Below are 16985 nucleotides of genomic sequence, written 5' to 3' on the forward strand. Positions count from 1 at the left end.
GATTTGCCTCAGTACATCCCCTCGTCCCAAAACCTGCATCCCTTAAGTCCAACGTCTAGGATAAATCATCCGTGTATTCTGGAAGGCCCCATTCGGAGAAGAGCCCCCCAAATTGAATTCTTCATGCAAGAACTCACCGATGCGTTTGGACAAGCCCAATTTGTTCTCACAAATTACGATATTTTGTTGTAAATTCATTACCGGATAGCGGTCGTTTATATAGATTGAAAAGTACGGGGACATCTGTGTGACATACCAAGTCGGCGGGGTTCGGATCAATGTTGACGGCGCACTGCGGTGGTCCACTCCGCCACAAGCAGTTACATGTACACTAGTTTGCGGCCGCCGGCGTAGAACCGAATATCATCACGGTCGGGCATTCTTTGTTTTAACAGCAGAATTATTGCCCTTACAAAAATACAGAAAAAAACACAGAAAGTACGAACTGCAAGACTGAAATATACACAGAATCCATTCTTTACAAATATGGCTATACGTATCTGACCGTAATGGTCTTTTGTGCAATACTATGTGGTCAAACTCCCCATACAAATTCACCTGGCGACGCCAATTAGTACGTTTATGATTATTCGAATACCAATAGCGCAAAATGTACCTACATAAAGAGACATCCAAATGAGGATGTTCCCTTTGTCCTTTTTACGATATAAAGGATGTCCTATTTTATGATAACTAGGTCCAGATCAATTTTACAAGTATATTACGATGATAATGTTAAAATGAGATAATGTTGTCATCAGTGGCATAATTAAGTACGGGGGCGGGGTCACCCCCAGCAGTTATCCGTGTCCCCCGGGACCCCCATTTGAAACATTGACTTGAAAAAAAAAAATTATACTTCAATGTTGAAATGGTACGTTACGTTTACATTTAGTGCCCCACTGAATTATGCACCCCAAGTGCCCTCCCCAGAAGTTTGACGCTACTTTTCGCTCGTATCCACCGCCCAAACAGGGCGCTGGGAAGTGCTAATTAATTTATTCTGCATGAATGACGTAACTTCTTCGAGCCCCCATTGGATAAAATTTGTTAGAAGACACAAACACTTTCGCCTGCACATGACACGTGCGCACACAGAATGTACGTGCATTGGGCAGTAAGCTGCCCACAATGCTTTGCGCGCCTGCGCTTCCTTCACCAAATTTGTGCAGGAGATAAGCCCTTTAGATGGGTACGAGCGAAGACCCTAGTTACGCCGCTGACCGAATGAAAACTACAGTGCTGTATTATCGACAAACGAGGGCGCCCTACGTCAACTTCAAGCTGAGCTCTTCTGATGTCAATCATGCATAATCAATGTTTCATGCACGGCGCCTTCTAGTGGTATTTAAGTTCCACCAACATACAAGTGTTTAACAATTACTTTTTCAACCAAAAGGTGTTGTTTTTCTTGGCATTACGACTCGGCAGCTTTTACTTTGCTGTCGTGCTCGATTTAGGTTAAAATGTTTCCGTGTCAACAACAGTGAGTTTAACTTCGATGCTTTCAAATGCGTTTTTGCCCGCGGGAAATAAACAATTACAGTAAATTACAGAAAGTAGCAAACTAAATATACAGGAATTAAAGTTGAATAAAATGACCGTGACGTTAAGAAATGACCTCTCCGCTGTACGCTTAGTTGCGCTGTGAAACGCTAATTTGCGAATGCGCCTTGACACAATTCCGTACTTGCGGTTCGCCAAAACTTCACGCCGAGACGTAAAATTTGTATCAGTATGCAGTTGATTTTTTGTTTCACTTAAAACAATCCCCCTACAGTTGTCAGCTATTGTTTGGATTTTGGCCAGCCCTGGAAAACGATTGTATCTCAAAAGCCGATCAGATTTTTTTTTGGTCAACGCTTCAACTCTGACGACAAATCATGCATAGACGAACTTACTGCGCATGCGTCATGAGTGACCCAAAATGGCGGACGGCTGCTTCATGTGTGAGCACTGTCTGCCAGTTCGTTAGTGTAGAGGTCAATGGCTTCCCGTGGATATGACCGTGTTAAGATCTCGTGTCCGTACATTTGTACGGATCAGCTGAAATAGCTTTCTAGTTTCTAAAATGTCATTTTGCCATGCGCGGCTTCCTTACACACACAACTAATTTCAGACCTTTCGGATCTATATTCCTTTTTATAAATATTCACACTTTAATTAAATTACAACTTACGATACTTGGTTTGTAATGTATTTTTTACAGCAAGACATTATAAAGATATACTGATTGATAAAACAAATGTTAGTTTGTTAAATAAATACATATTGACACCCAACACACGTTACGGGAAACAAATCAACGTATCGCAAACGAATATCTATTTACATCGATGAGTGGGTTTTAAGTACTGAAATATGTGAACTGTTTGTTTTTTAAATTTTTAAACATAATACATTAAAACAATTGTACTTTTATCTGTAGGCATGTACAGTATCTTCCGTTGTACAGTTGTAATATATCATTCAATGTATTCTATGTTTTAACTTTTCCATGCCGAATTTTACCAAATTTTGACTGGTTTAACGCAATAGATATGTATACACAAGTCTATTGGGTAATGTTAACCAAAATTAATTATGAATATTTTTTTCTTGCAATTAAAACGAAAACACAAAAACACTGTTCGCACGAAAGTTTAAATGTAAATATGCTCCTCTAAAACACATCAAATGCAAAACAAGACTTTTTTTATTTCGATGGGAATTCCATTTCGCAAGCGTACACAGTAGTTTGTTTATCCCGAAGAGAAAATCGTGAAATCTTAAACTTGCTCATTCTATGAGAAATAAAGGCTACGGCCGGTGGCATATGAAAATCGGACCCCTATGAAAATTGGACACATTTACGCTATTATTGGTTAAACTCTCTCACGTGACTGGTCACTCTCCAAATTATCATACTTACGCATGCGCGATACTACCAATGAGTATTTCACAGAGTCGTAATTTCACGCTACACCGGCAGTAACACACGAGTCTATTCGAAGTTGACTCAACCGGCCGTAGCCAAGTAATTTTGAATGCCCGAGGGCGCCCTTCCCTGACCACGTACAGATCCGTACACGATAACTGCCTGCAATTCTGAATTGTCAAAGTATAAACTTTTCAAATGAACATGAATTTTTTTTGTACTGTACAAAGCAGTGGTTACAAATATAATTATTTTCATAATCCTTTGTTTACAAAGTGTCAGTAAAATATTCTACTTATCCTTAGTTTATGTTAGTCGATACTGTTTCAAGTTATTCATACAGAATACGTACACCTATTGGAACGAGGACCTGCCCCTATACAGCGAAGAATCAACACTAAATGATATGACATTCACATACACATTCAACTGCGTACAAAAGAATTACAATGACGATTTCCCTTTTAGTGTGGCGGACAAATAGGAGGGCGTTATTTGAAGTGGGTAAATTTCAGTAAATACAAGAGCTTACCTGCTCTAAAATAGCGCCCTCCATTCTGTCTGCCACACTTCAAAACGGCTAATGACTACCACAGCACTGGCATATTGAGAGAGAAAAACCCAGATAAGTCCAAAAATAACTAAGAGTGGAATGTTTTCTATAGACAGTTCATTTATGAACATCGTCATAAGTTGCGGTGTCAGCTCCACTGTCAGAGTGCGCATGATCAGCGAAAGACTAAACTGAACTGTTTTTAGCCGTTCCAGTATCACGCTTTGTATGATGATTTTGTTGGCTCTTTGAAAAAAAAAGATTGACATAACGATGTCTATGGATTCCGTTCTTGCTTATTTTGCATGATGTGGGGTATCATTAATTTAAGCGCCTCACGGTCGAGTTGCCTCAAAATAAAGGAAGATCGACGGGAAGGAGGAAGAAAAGAAATTCCCGCTACAAAAGGGACACACGCATGGCTGCCGCTAGTAAGGTGGACAGCGCCACGAAAGCGATAAGAAATGAGAAGACGACCATAAACAGTCGATCCAGCACCATGGCAACCTCCTGCCATTCCGTAGCCACCTTCTGACTGCTGTCCTCGTCGCGTCCCCGCCGCACCAAATATGAAACGTTCTTGGATATGGACGTAATGTATTGCTCGATGATGTTGGTGTCCGCTCCCGTAGAGAGCTGTCGCTCCATCATGGCCGATCCAGCTTTTTCTGAAGAGCTCCCTCTACGTTCGTCGTCCTGCTGCTGGTGGTGCTGCTCCTCGATCCCGTCGTCCCCTTCGAATATGGGGTTGAGGACGCCACCTCGCGGCGACATGCTGCCCATGTCGACCTCGGACGGCGCGTGCAGTTCCATCTCCATAGAGGACTGGGAGATCTGGTTTCGGACGTGGAGTATGGTGGCCAGCTTGACCAAGATCAGAGTGTGGACCCAGCGGGGCACGTGAGTGCAATCGCCCCGATGGTGAACGCTTAGTATGACGACGGTCAGTGAGGCGCATAAGCCAACTAAGACGATGATGGCGGCATAGAATTGTCCTGCAACACAATTTTCAACAAGAACGTAAACCTTAAATGTCACAGCTTGATTTTAAGCTTATTGTTACTTTCTTGACCAAATTAAAAGCAAAAATTGAATACTGCAATTTGCTGGTACATTACGATATAGGCCTAGTGCATTCACAAACGTTCTTTATGACCAGATTCCCGATCCTCCTCAATAAAAGTCGTTAGTTTGACCCCTGAGACACAAATTTGAGACACAAATTTGTGACCAAATTTGAAATTGCGTTCTTCTGTTGTGGTCATAATATTTACCAAGTTTTTATTTAGTGTTTGAGCGGAAACCAACAACTGACAGCAGCTTACCTATGAGGGGGATAACCTCGGACGTGGGTGGGATAGTCTCGGCAACCAGCAGCAGGAACACGGTGAGGGCCAGCAGGATGGTGATGGTCAGCGTGATCTTCTCGCCGGCGTCAGACGGCAGGAAGAAACCAAACAAGACGATGGATGCGATCAGCACGCAGGGCAGCACCAGGTTGAACATGTAGAACAGGGACCGGCGCTCCAGTACCACGTAGAAGGTGACGATTGGGTAAGCCTCGGTACAACAAGGGTAGTAGCTGACCTCGCGCAATGCCGGCATCTCTGTAGATGAAAGGGGGGGGGAGTTATAGTCAAGTCGATCGCAAGTCAATCACAAGTCATTCAGTCTTGAGGGAAATGACAAGCTATTAAAAAATGACATTTTCTTTGTCATTGTTCATCCTGTTTCTTGTAACCTATACTTGAGACTGACTTGTGATTTTACTTGTGATAGCCTTGCTCCAAGCCTGAATTTTGGATTTCCCGCGATTCAGCAGATCACCATCTCCGGCAAGCGAGTTCAAGCCGACGCGGCGGTAGAGGGCGCTATAAACAAGATTTATCAAATGCAGTCTTGGGAACCTTGGGACTTTGTCCCGAGATATCCCGAGCATATCCATGCGCGCCATATTCAAGCTCCAGCAATGGGGGCGCTGTGTCCGTACTCACCGAGCAAGTTCCACTCCCCATTGCCCTGGAACATGGAGGTATCGGCCGAGGTGACATTCAGCTGTAGGTTGAGCTGGTCACCGTGGAATGTCCAGGAACCGAACTTGAGCGAGCAGTTCTGAATGTCGAAGGGGAAGAAGAGCGGGTTCATCTCGCAGGCGCTCATCAGGATGGCCGGTGTCTTCCACGTGACTGTGCCGTCAAAATCGATGAGGGCACGCGTCTTGCGTATACCACCATTTAGGTTGTCGTTGGCGCTGCGAGTAAAAAACATCATACCTAATATTAATTTCCTACCTTCTGGCGTACATATAACTTTAACCCCAGAAGTCATTGCACTCTGCTCGTTTGCTGATTAAATGCATTTAATTGCATTTTCTCGCGTATGATGAGTGTCCGTAAATTGAAGACTCCCTTCTCCCTTGCTGACATTTAAAACGATGCTTGATGCTATTTTTCACAAAATAAAAAATTTGACATCTGCACGTATTTGTACGCATTTCTTTTACATGGCTGCATATCTTTCTCAAAATTCTAACACACACTTCCATGTCTTCTTTTGGGAAATAACTAGATAAAAAAATAGGGTCCACTTTGTAGGAGGAACGAAGTTTTGGGGCGGGGGTGATTTTAAAAGAGCTCCAATATTGACAATGCCACTCATGACGTTATGCTCGCCACTTGCCCGTTCAGGCGAAACAGCTATGATCCAATCTGCTGTCATAATATTGCATAATGCCAACCAATACTTTCAAGCTACATGTACATCCATTGTGCAGAATAGACCAGTTTGCAGGAAGTCGGCATCATGTGACAACAGAACATTCTGATTTCGTGAGCGGTGTGACAGGGCGCAGTCTTGATGTTCCTATCCATTATTTTGACCCTGTTCGATGCCACAAAAAGTAAGAGTTATGCTGAAGTTCCTAATTCATTACCTTCCCACGTAATTAACGATACCAAGTGAGTTGGCCTTTCTATAGATTATTTTCTGCATGTGACTTCATACCAACGGGCAAACAAAGTGCAACCCAAACAGTTAACCATCTTTGCATGCTATTTTGCCCGCATTTATGTCACAACTTTACGCCAATCACATTTCAAGAGTTACACATGCAGTGCAGGGTACCAGGTGGTTTTGGAGAACAGTTTGCTGAACGTTGGCATCGCGTAGGCATACGTACGTGACCACAACATCCAATTTGCAAATAAACAGCCCGTCTCAAAAAAAATGGTACAATCGAAAACGATTTATTTTTTCAATATTAAATCTCAACATAAGTAAGTCGTTTTGAGCATCACATTAAAGAAAAAAGACCAGGCTTTCCAATACTTTTTGTTTCATCTCATTTGCTTTTGTCAATCCAGAGATAACTCCAGTTTACTGCGGAACACAAAAATCGAGTTTGTTTCTTTTGCCAAGTTGCAATCTTTTGTGAGCTTCAAGACAGCATGGCACAGTACTCGAAACAACTCTGCCCATGCATAAAAGTGGCACAAAATCGATTTTGGTGTATCGCACTAAATTGATTATATCTCTGAATTGACAAAAGCAAATAAGATCAAACAAACACTATTGGAAAGCCCAGTCTTTGTTCTTTAATATTATGTCAAGTATTAAGAATGACTTATTTTGAAATTTCATATTTAACCATTTTTTTTTTCTGATTGTACCATTTTCTTTTTGACAGGCTGTATACAAGAAAGTGAACTCTTATTACTTGTTATACAGAACGATGTCTGGTTTCCAGATGTCTGTAGACGGAAGAGTTATCTGAGTGATGTTGTAGAAATCGGGAGGGTTCCATTGAAGGTTGGAATCCTTCCATTGCTGAAAAAATCAATCAAATAGCATTAAAGGATAAGGCGTCAATATCGTCACTGTCAGAGTGTCACCATTTTGCCATTAGCGTAATTGATTATTTCTCACAGTTAGACGCACCAATATCATTGTGTCATCGTAACCGATGTTACAACAAACATGACAACTATATACACAGTAATAGTGTAGCCAGAGAGCTACATCATTGTGCATTGCACGAAGGACAATATCCCTTATATGGTGCAGGTATCTCCACAAATGCTCTTTAATTAATACTTTAATTTACACATTGAATGCATACAATAGTTTTACTCAAGCCTATCCTGGCGACGAAAATACATTGCCTTCTGACTCCGCCCTACTGCATAAGGTCTATATCTACGGTTCATGATTCTACAAGACTGCAACATTTATTTTTTTTAAAGATATGAGCACCATTTGTAAAACTAATGGCACCTCTTTCTTGTTCCAAGTTAACTTACTTGATACATCCACACGCTGATGACCATAATTTGGTTTTCCTCGTCCTGGGAAAACAAACACAAATTTGAAACCAAATGTATCATGTCAATTCTGTCATTTTCTTAAGCGCAACAACCAAGCCAAATTGACCAAATAAAAATACATTGTGCTCGTTATCAAGTACTTATAGGTATTTGAAAATCAGATGTGAACTTTTTTTTGTCATTTACAAAAGGAAATGGTCCACTGGCTTTGTCCTGCCCAGGGAGATACGCAGTGAACCGTGCAGTACACCGAGGAAAAAAATCGATTAGTTTACATTATAATGTCTACGCGGATGGCACGTATGGTTCGAAACTTGCGCATACTGCACTGAACTGCCACTTAAAACTCATGTCGTCGTGAATTTAATGCGACACAATTTTGACCTTTATTGATTTTCGCACATTGACTCTAGGCTAGACTATTTTCAAGGATGCTTTGGTCCGTTTTGCCTCCAATTCTCAACCCAAAAAAGCCAAACGATTCACTGGCGTATACTCAACTGGCGTATAAATACCAGTTGCGTAGACTTGGTTTAATATAATAGAAAACGTTCAATCAATATTGTGTGCTGCCCGTCTTGTATGTGCTTTGGAAAATTAAAGGTGTACATCGTCCGGACATTTTTGTGGTTGTTCATGCTCTATTTTTGAACCGTCTTTCCAACTATTATCATGTCTTGGTAAACGCGTTTTCGAAAGTGCTCCATTAAGGAACAATTAAATAATCGACACAGAATCCGGATTGAAATATTTTTCAATTAGGGAAACACGACAACTGACATCCTTTTTGATGTTAAATCTCCAGCAATGTACTACCATACTCACCATATTAACAATCTCTACCAGCGTCATGTCCATCAGGACATCGATGACGTCACGGTGGTCGGCTACCGGCCTGACCAGTGGATAATAGTCTTGTAGGAGGTGGTCTACCAACTCGTACTCCTGGAGCTCCATAGATTGCACTGAGAAGGAAACAGTGGCTAGTTTAACACCCTGGTAATATATGGTGAAATTTCATTGGACCAGAATTGATCACGTGGCGTATTTTACAACAGAGCCTGAAAGTTCCCCCCTGGTGGCGCGCTTCCGGAACCCTTGAATAGGAAAATTATTGCGCAATTACTTTTGGTACATTGATTTCTTAAGAAAAAGCCTTTGTTTAACCCTTACTTGCATCTCAATTTATTGCAACTGAAAAATCGCCTGATGTGAATTTTAAAATCGTACCAAACATTGACCATTCACTTCTGCAAATCTAAAATACATGTGGACTATTATGGCGACCATTGGGTAAAACTGAACCTTTCTTGTAGGGCTAAAAAAAAACAATTAAAATAAACTTGAAGGACACATTAGCATTTGCAAAAATATCTAAAATGACCGCTGATATGGACTGCATTCAAGTCAGCTAGACTTAATCTAGAACCCATCGGCTGTAGGCAGGTGAATCTTCGCGCGCTGTTACACATTTTCGTCCTCAAGCCAGTACGCGATGTACAAATGAACGTGAACGAACAAGGAGACATATAGGAACGAAAATGCCGGATGTGAAAGGTCGTAAGAAAAATTCGTTTTTTAACGATCTCTAAGTGTTTTCTTGAGGAATACCAAGATAAAATCCAACACGAATTTTTCTTGGGGTGATTACGGTTAGAAATCATTCTGTCAAAAATTATAGCAAGTAAAAGGGCAGCCTGAGTGAAAATGCCCGTAGGCGGCCGCGCGAGGGGTCGTAGACGGGAAGCTCGCCGCGTGACCCTTTACTTTCAGTCTCTTTAATTTCAATGTGTGACCTCCTGAAAAAAAAATCAGTGGAGTCCATTTCCTGGGTACATCACCTTGATCGTTCTCAACTGTTTCTTAAATATTATCGTCCCCACAGTACAGTCACAATAATTATGGTCTGAGAAAGAGGCTTTAGTTATTTTTTTTTCACCGTGGAGCAATTTCATGGCAGGCAGCATCAACATTCGGTACGGTACCCACCACCCTATACAGAGGGGCTATTGACCTACAACTTCTATATTTTGTTTGGCAGTTACCATCCCCTGACGTAATTATAGACTGTGTGTCAGGTACGTTTTTTACTTGCAGCAAAATGAAGGAAAGCACTGCCCTTGTTCAAGTTAAAAGGATATTTCGTCCTGGAATGTGCCGAATCGGGCTACAAAACGCATTTTAATTGGAAAGAGAATTTAAATGTACAGAATTTAAATATGCAGCGTTTTAGGGTTATTGTTGCGATGGCGCGAGAGAACGAATTTGACTTTAAACTAAATCGAGCTGTTTGGATGCTTATCGAGATTCCAGTCTCAGATTATGTTCCTTTGAAAACATTTCTCAAAAAGGCATGTGTGTTCATCGGTTGAGTAAATATATATTGACGTATTTGAGTGAAAACCACCTCCCTGTGTTAGATTAATCGAATATACCGCAGCTATTTGCCACGCCAGTCTGATGCTGTCACCGCGCCGAGATACATAATTCCATGACTTATTTACGGCTGGAAATACGTATATCCGTACGCCACAAAAATTCCGCCGTGTCCGATGTAAACAACCGGGTTTTTTTTCTCGGGAACTGTAAGACATTAGGTTACTTTCCTTCAAACTATGCAAATAGGATAAGTAAACAATCGAAAACCTAAAATATTCGGGGATTCAGGTCCTAATACCTCTATAAGTACATAGGCCTCCTTGTTTTCACATTACCGACGTTGGCTTATAAGCGCCGTATGGCATCAAATTTCGCAATTGCCCTAAATGTAGTCAATATCAGGATTGATAACAAACATTAGGCATACAGGTATTTCGTCGGTGAAATGCATTCATTGCTGGTAAAATGCAACCAAATCCAACCAACAGCATATCAACGGGCAAAACGCGTTCGAAAAATGTTGGCCCTTTTTCCCCCAGGAATTTCGGCCACCAAAATAAGTCAGCATATACAGGGTGAGTAAAAAAAACGAAACCCAAATGTCGGGACCATTGTTTTAGTGAAGTTCTGCATGTAGCACTTTCAAATTCTCGGATATAAAAGCCCAATTCATAAGGGTTTTTTTAGTACAAGAATCATTCACATCACTTATGAGTTTTAAACACAACCGCCGTTTTAAAGCTCTGTCCACAGATCACAAAAAAGTGTGTGTTCTTTCAGCAAAACGAAAACGATTCACACACATCCTCATGTGATTCGTTTTCAATTTGCTGAAAGAACACTGAACTTTTTTTGTACATAAGTACATAAGTGATTTGAATGATTCTTGTACTAAAACAAAGCTTATGAATCGGGCTTTCAAATCCTAGATTTTGAAAGTGCTACATGCAGAACTTCACTAAAACAATGGTCCCGACATTTGGGTTACTTTTTTGTTATTCACCCTGTATAGTCTCAAGGGCGGATCCAGGGGGAGGGGGGCCAAAGGGGGCCATGCCCCCCCCCCCCCCAAAAAAAAAACGAAACCCTTTTTTTTTTTTTTGGGACATCGCAATAAAGGCAGGCAATGAGTACACCACCATCTTTTCCTCAAAAAAACATTGGTTAAAGTGGTCAGAAATTGCCTCAGATCGCACCACAGAGCATCTAGAATCCAACAAAATTTCGGAGCCCTTAAGCGGGCCCCGAACCCCACGCCGTAATTTTTTTGACCCACTTTTTTGGGTGACCAAAATATTTTTTGGCCCCCAAAAAATTGTGTTCTGGATCCGCCCTTGTATAGTCTGAATCTTTAGAGTTGGAAATCAGTATGCAGAATCTTAAGGTCTGGAACCGAACACTAATTTTGTGCGTGCGCACGAAACATTCGCACAAAATGCACGTGCGTTGGTTTGGGTAGTAAACTACTCACAATGCCTTAAGTCTGCTTTTCGAATGTCACAAAATGTGTGTGTGAAAGCGATTAACGTTCACTAACGTGCATGGATAGGGCGATTGGAACGAGGAAACGATTGTGTAGTAGGCCCCCTAAATCATTTAAAAAGCTCTGGATTATTTTGCGGTACATGTACCGGTAATTTCCGGCCGCAATGATTTGTACAATGGAGGATCCACATGGCAGATTCTGCGAGATGCCTTTTTTTTTAATGATAACTGACTTCTCGGATGATACCCAAAGTGTTGACAGGACAGGTAACCTGTCGCCTTCTTGTGTAAGAAGATTTAAAAAGGTTGCATGACCTTTTGCTCATCATCAGCGTGAAGAAATACATAAAAGGGATGATTTCATTCTTACGTTTGGCCGCAGTCACCATGGCCCGATACGTCGACTTGAATTGCCCAAACAGATATATGGTGCAGAATGCGACTGGCTGGCGTGAACTTCTGGGACTAATGTCACCGAACCGATCTCCGTAATTCAATTTTTCAAGGTAGTTTGCATTGGCTGACCTTTCATAACAATATGCACCATACGGTGTGATCCAATGTAGTGATCCATAGTTTTATTCCTTGGGTAAGAAAAAACGTTTGGGAATATAAACTCCCATGCATACTCATGCCCTTGTAAGAACGACATTTTTTTAAGGGACATCTCCTTGTTTTGGGGACTTGAAAAATAATTATTTCCCCCCCCCCGCAAAAAAGAATTGTGGAGGTGCGGTGCGTGTCACGTCATTCCATGCTTCCACCTCTCATTGCAATGGTTTTCTATTTTCTGATATTTGTGTTGGCGTTTCCTCTTCAATGCAGTCAAAACTGTAAACGCTGTATATTCAAAGACTAATAAATAACCAGCTTTCTATTAAAAAAAAGCGAAACCTAAACACGTCCTTGCTTTTTCAAATGGCAATACGTAGGAGTTTTGCTGCTTTTGAGATATTCTAAAAACGGACGTGACAGAAATGTCAGTTTAGGTGCGCGGTTTGATGCATAATTATGAACTATTTCAGCACATTCGGCTATTACCTTTCCTCTTTTTTATTCAAAGCCATTTCCCCCCTAAATGTTAAACAAGTCGCCCTTTTGCCTCTAAAAACCGCATTTCTTCTTGTGGCAACGCATTCGTTTTTGGGAATTAAAGCAAAATGAACACCTTTAATCGCATTTGGGTGAAAAGAATACCCATGCCATAGACCGTACACCTTTAATACATTCGGCGCGGTCACTGCCGTTAGTGCGCGGAAATAACAGGTTACCTGAGGGGCTCGCCTACCTTACCGAGAATACACCTCACACCCCGGCAATCTCCAGCGATTTATGCATAATTACAACCAATACTGGTACATCAACTTTGTTTACACTCCAGCGAGCACATTTACAATTTACAGCCCAAAGGTCTTCGTGGTTTTTTTTTTCTTCCTGCCATGCGGGATAAAAATTAATTTGGCTTTGGTCGAGTGGAAAAATGGACAGAACTATAAAGTCATGTTTTTGATGTACAGTTGAGTGGCAAATTCTCGGTATACTGAGTTCAATATCGATGCTATTTTGAGATCAATTATTTGGAGAAAATCTAAAACTGCATTTGGATGTAATAATGTGATTAGCGATTGAAAAATCCGTTCACTTTGTTGCTATCATCTTGAACCTTGTGCATGAAAAGTACGGTATCCATATCGAAGTCGACTTGTACAAGCTGAAACCAGATGTGTTAATCTGACAACACAGGTATTTATTTTCAGTGTCGTAGCCGTGGTCACCTGTAATCATCATCATCATCATCACCACCACCATCACCATCCCCTTAATCACCATCTATATCACCATCATTACTGATATTGCTATTATCGTGGCCATCTTTATCACCTTGGTTAACATAATTAATTCGTGTTACCTTTTACGAACACTAATTTTGTCCGGCTATGATCTCAAGGAGGAAAACACTACAGTACTTGAACTAATATCTCGCCCTTTCAACTCGTCATTTTCATCTCATCAGTTCCACCTCATCACTTTCTTAATTGGGTTTTGAGCCAATCTTTATATTATCGTCAAAATTGACGAAATGAGACCCTCTTACTAAAAACTGTCTGAGCCATTTTGTTGTGAAATCGTGTCGCCCTCTGATCTCCTTACGTAGAGCTAGTACACTATTGGTAAGGAACATACATAATGAACCCGATGGAACAACACATCCGTTCCCATCTGCCGTGCTATACCGTACACGCCATTCTCCATCGACATCAATCGCGTGGTCCATCATTCGGTTCCCCAGTCAACCCGGTACTCCATCCATTATTTCGCCGAATATAATTACGCTGTTTATTGTGGTGGGAAACGGTCTATGCTTGGAATGGCGCGCAAATGTAATGCATACTATTGGTTTTGGTGGATAAAAGAAAATTGGTTGAAATTTGAAAGTGTTTCTGACGGCCAACGCAAAATGGGTGATGTTCGTCTGTTAAAATTGGTCGTTTACAGGAAATCCCTTGTAGTTCTTGCCACGACAACATAATTAAATAGGTCACTGATAATATCCACATCTATATCAAAACTGCAGCTAATTTGATATTATAACGCCGACCTCAATTACCGAACTCTGAACAGTGAAAGGCTATGTACTAGACAAAATTATGTTTTATTACATCAGGCCTAAAGCAAAGGAGACACTGTGGATGTTGATCAGCAAGCAGGAAGTGCATTAACGTGTACATCGTGGATTGACGATGAGACACCAGTATATAAATAGCGAAAAAGTGGATAGATTAATTTCTTAAAAGGGGAAATATATATCCACCGAAACCCCTGAAGTTTGTATTGTTATCTTATTTTATCCGAGAAACGAATCGAAAAATAAATGTGGCATACGTTTTTGAATAAAATGTGATACATGTAGACTTACCTGAATACAATCACTTAATCTTATATTTCGTTGATTTTATGTTATCGGATCGGTTTTGTTTTGAAAAATGCTAACATCGATGTTTTAATATACCAGCACCCTTCAAAAAAATATCTAAAATCTAGAATATGACATGTTATGTTCGACAGTGTCTACACTCAATCATGCATAGACGTGCGTATATCGACAATGACCAAATAGTACGTGCATATGATAATGTGATTGAATCTTACCGTGGATGCGAGTCGCAACAAGGAACAGCGCGGCAAAGGTGACGGGGGCAAGTCCCGTCAGTCGCCCCATGACTCTAGTCGAGCAGCACCCTGAAGATCTACAACCCCGTTGTACTAAAAAAAAAATAGCTTTTTGAATTTATAATTTGGGATCAATTCCGCGTTGTTTTCGCACCAGGCAGTGTGATTTCCTCTCCACGTGTGTCTCTGGATTGAGAAGACGGTGGGCTGAAGCGACGCGCTTGATTAGTGTGATGCGAGGAATGCTCCGTGTAGGGAAATGAATTGAAGCAGTGTGGTACCGTAGAGCCAAACCTCTCCTCAGCAGAAATGCCTCGACAGATGCTAACGTTCGATAGTCATTACCGCACCGCCCCGACCACGGGCACTTAGATTTTAAGCGCTGATTACTTTAACTGGAGGACGGTCTTCCTCATCGTCGATCTCGGTCGGTGGAGATTGCAAGAGTCTGTGAGAGGATGCCATTGATGAATAGGTTGCTGTACGTAATGCGTACGTATCCTTACGTAACGGATGGCATCTTTTCCAACCTGCGAGTCGGTGGGCTCAGCTCTGCACACCTTCGGCCGGACATAAGTGGCTTTCACGGCCTGGCATCGATCGCCCTCCGTGCCGCGGAGAGGTCAATAAATGTTAACGCGAAAGCACTACCCTGTGTTCTCCATCCAACCACGTCACTCTGGGTTTTTAATGAGAAGCGCGCGTCGGGTAGGCCATACAACGCATGAGGGAAATAAGCAAAAGTGATCGAAATATTCTGAGCGTGATGGCACAAAATGGTGGCGCTGTTTCAAGCATTTTGTTGTAAACACCCGTATTTTTTAAATTCACATATGTACATATTTTTATCAGAGCGCTTGCCGAGTGATAATTAAGTAGTTCTTCCATTATTACCTATACAGAAGCAATTTTTATTTTGTTATTTGGTTAAAAACAGAATTTTCACAATCAATTTGTTTGTGTCTGGGTGTCGTTAAGGGGAAGTTGAACTACCATCTTTTTCTAACATTTTTTTTCAGTTTCTCTAAGATATCGTAAGGGCTAAGTCGAATTGAAAGGTTTTAAGCATAGGCTATACTGCTCAAGGGCGGATCCGGGGGGGCCAAAGGGGGCCATGGCCCCCCCCCCCAAAAAAAAAAACGAAACCATTTTTTTTTTTTTTTATGTGACATCGCAATAAAGGCAGGCAATGAGTACACCACCATCTTTTCCTCAAAAAAACATTGGTTAAAGTGGTCAGAAATTGCCTCAGATCGCACCATAGAGCATCTAGAATCCAAAAAATTGTCGGGGCCCTTAAGCGGGCCCCGAACCCCAAAATTGTGTTCTGGATCCGCCCTTGATGCTGCTTCACTTTTTAATAATACTCAACATAACGCGATACCCAATGTTATATGAAGCTTACATTTGAACGATCTTCATATTAATCTAAAAATCCCTGTTGATAATAACACTCATGAGTATTGCATCAAATTTCTTACGGAATTGATAGTTGTAGGGTGTCATTTTAATAGTTACCACTCTCGATCCCCAGTTTATGTTTTCAAAAATGTATTTTAAAATGTACGTTTAAATTTTCCTGTAATATTAAATCTGACAGTTTTACGTCGCCTCTCAATTAAGAGTGGTTTCTTTTGAGCTGAATGATTACTTATAATTAAATCAGTGTACTCTATGCTGAACTACAGACATGTATTCGTCTGCTCCCGATAGATGATTATTAAAGACATGCAGCATTTAAAGTCCAAATAACCAGGGCAAGCTTACGACCATGGACAAATCTGGACCGTTTGTTCCTGGGAAAAGTAGCGGTTCTCTTCAAGTTAGAGCATCCCAGCCCATAGTGCACTGATTGCACAGAGGTTCTCTTACCATTCCAGGGGCCCTCTTAGAGCATTCCAGTGTCCCTCTTAAAGCATCCCAGTCCACACTGCACTGAATGCATAGGGGTTCTCTTAGAGCACCGCAGGGGGTTCTCTTAGGGCATTTCAGGATCCTTCTTAGAGTATCATAGCCCACACTGCACTGATTGCATAGGGGTTCTCTTAGAGCCCCCCTGAGCGGGGTTCTCTTAGAGTATCCAGGCCCACACTGCACTGACTGCATAGGGGTTCTCTTAGAGCCCCCCCCCCCCCCCCCCAGGGGTTCTCTTAGAGTA

The 16985-nt window shown here is 41.4% G+C and overlaps 1 protein-coding gene across 1 annotated transcript; it reads right to left on the reverse strand.

Annotated features, from left to right (window-relative positions):
* Positions 1-479: 479 nt before the first annotated feature.
* On the reverse strand, positions 480-15391 carry LOC119741915 (neuronal acetylcholine receptor subunit alpha-10-like). Its single transcript, XM_038217862.1, has 7 exons — positions 14807-15391; positions 8618-8757; positions 7769-7813; positions 7186-7295; positions 5465-5721; positions 4796-5077; positions 480-4465 (listed from the first exon to the last, which is right to left on the reverse strand). Exons 1-7 carry the CDS (start codon positions 14874-14876, stop codon positions 3870-3872), a joined length of 1500 nt encoding a protein of 499 aa, XP_038073790.1. The 5' UTR covers positions 14877-15391; the 3' UTR covers positions 480-3869.
* Positions 15392-16985: the final 1594 nt, after the last annotated feature.

Source organism: Patiria miniata, unplaced genomic scaffold (genome assembly GCF_015706575.1).
Source record: "Patiria miniata isolate m_02_andy unplaced genomic scaffold, ASM1570657v1 HiC_scaffold_5, whole genome shotgun sequence".
Taxonomy (NCBI): domain Eukaryota; kingdom Metazoa; phylum Echinodermata; class Asteroidea; order Valvatida; family Asterinidae; genus Patiria; species Patiria miniata.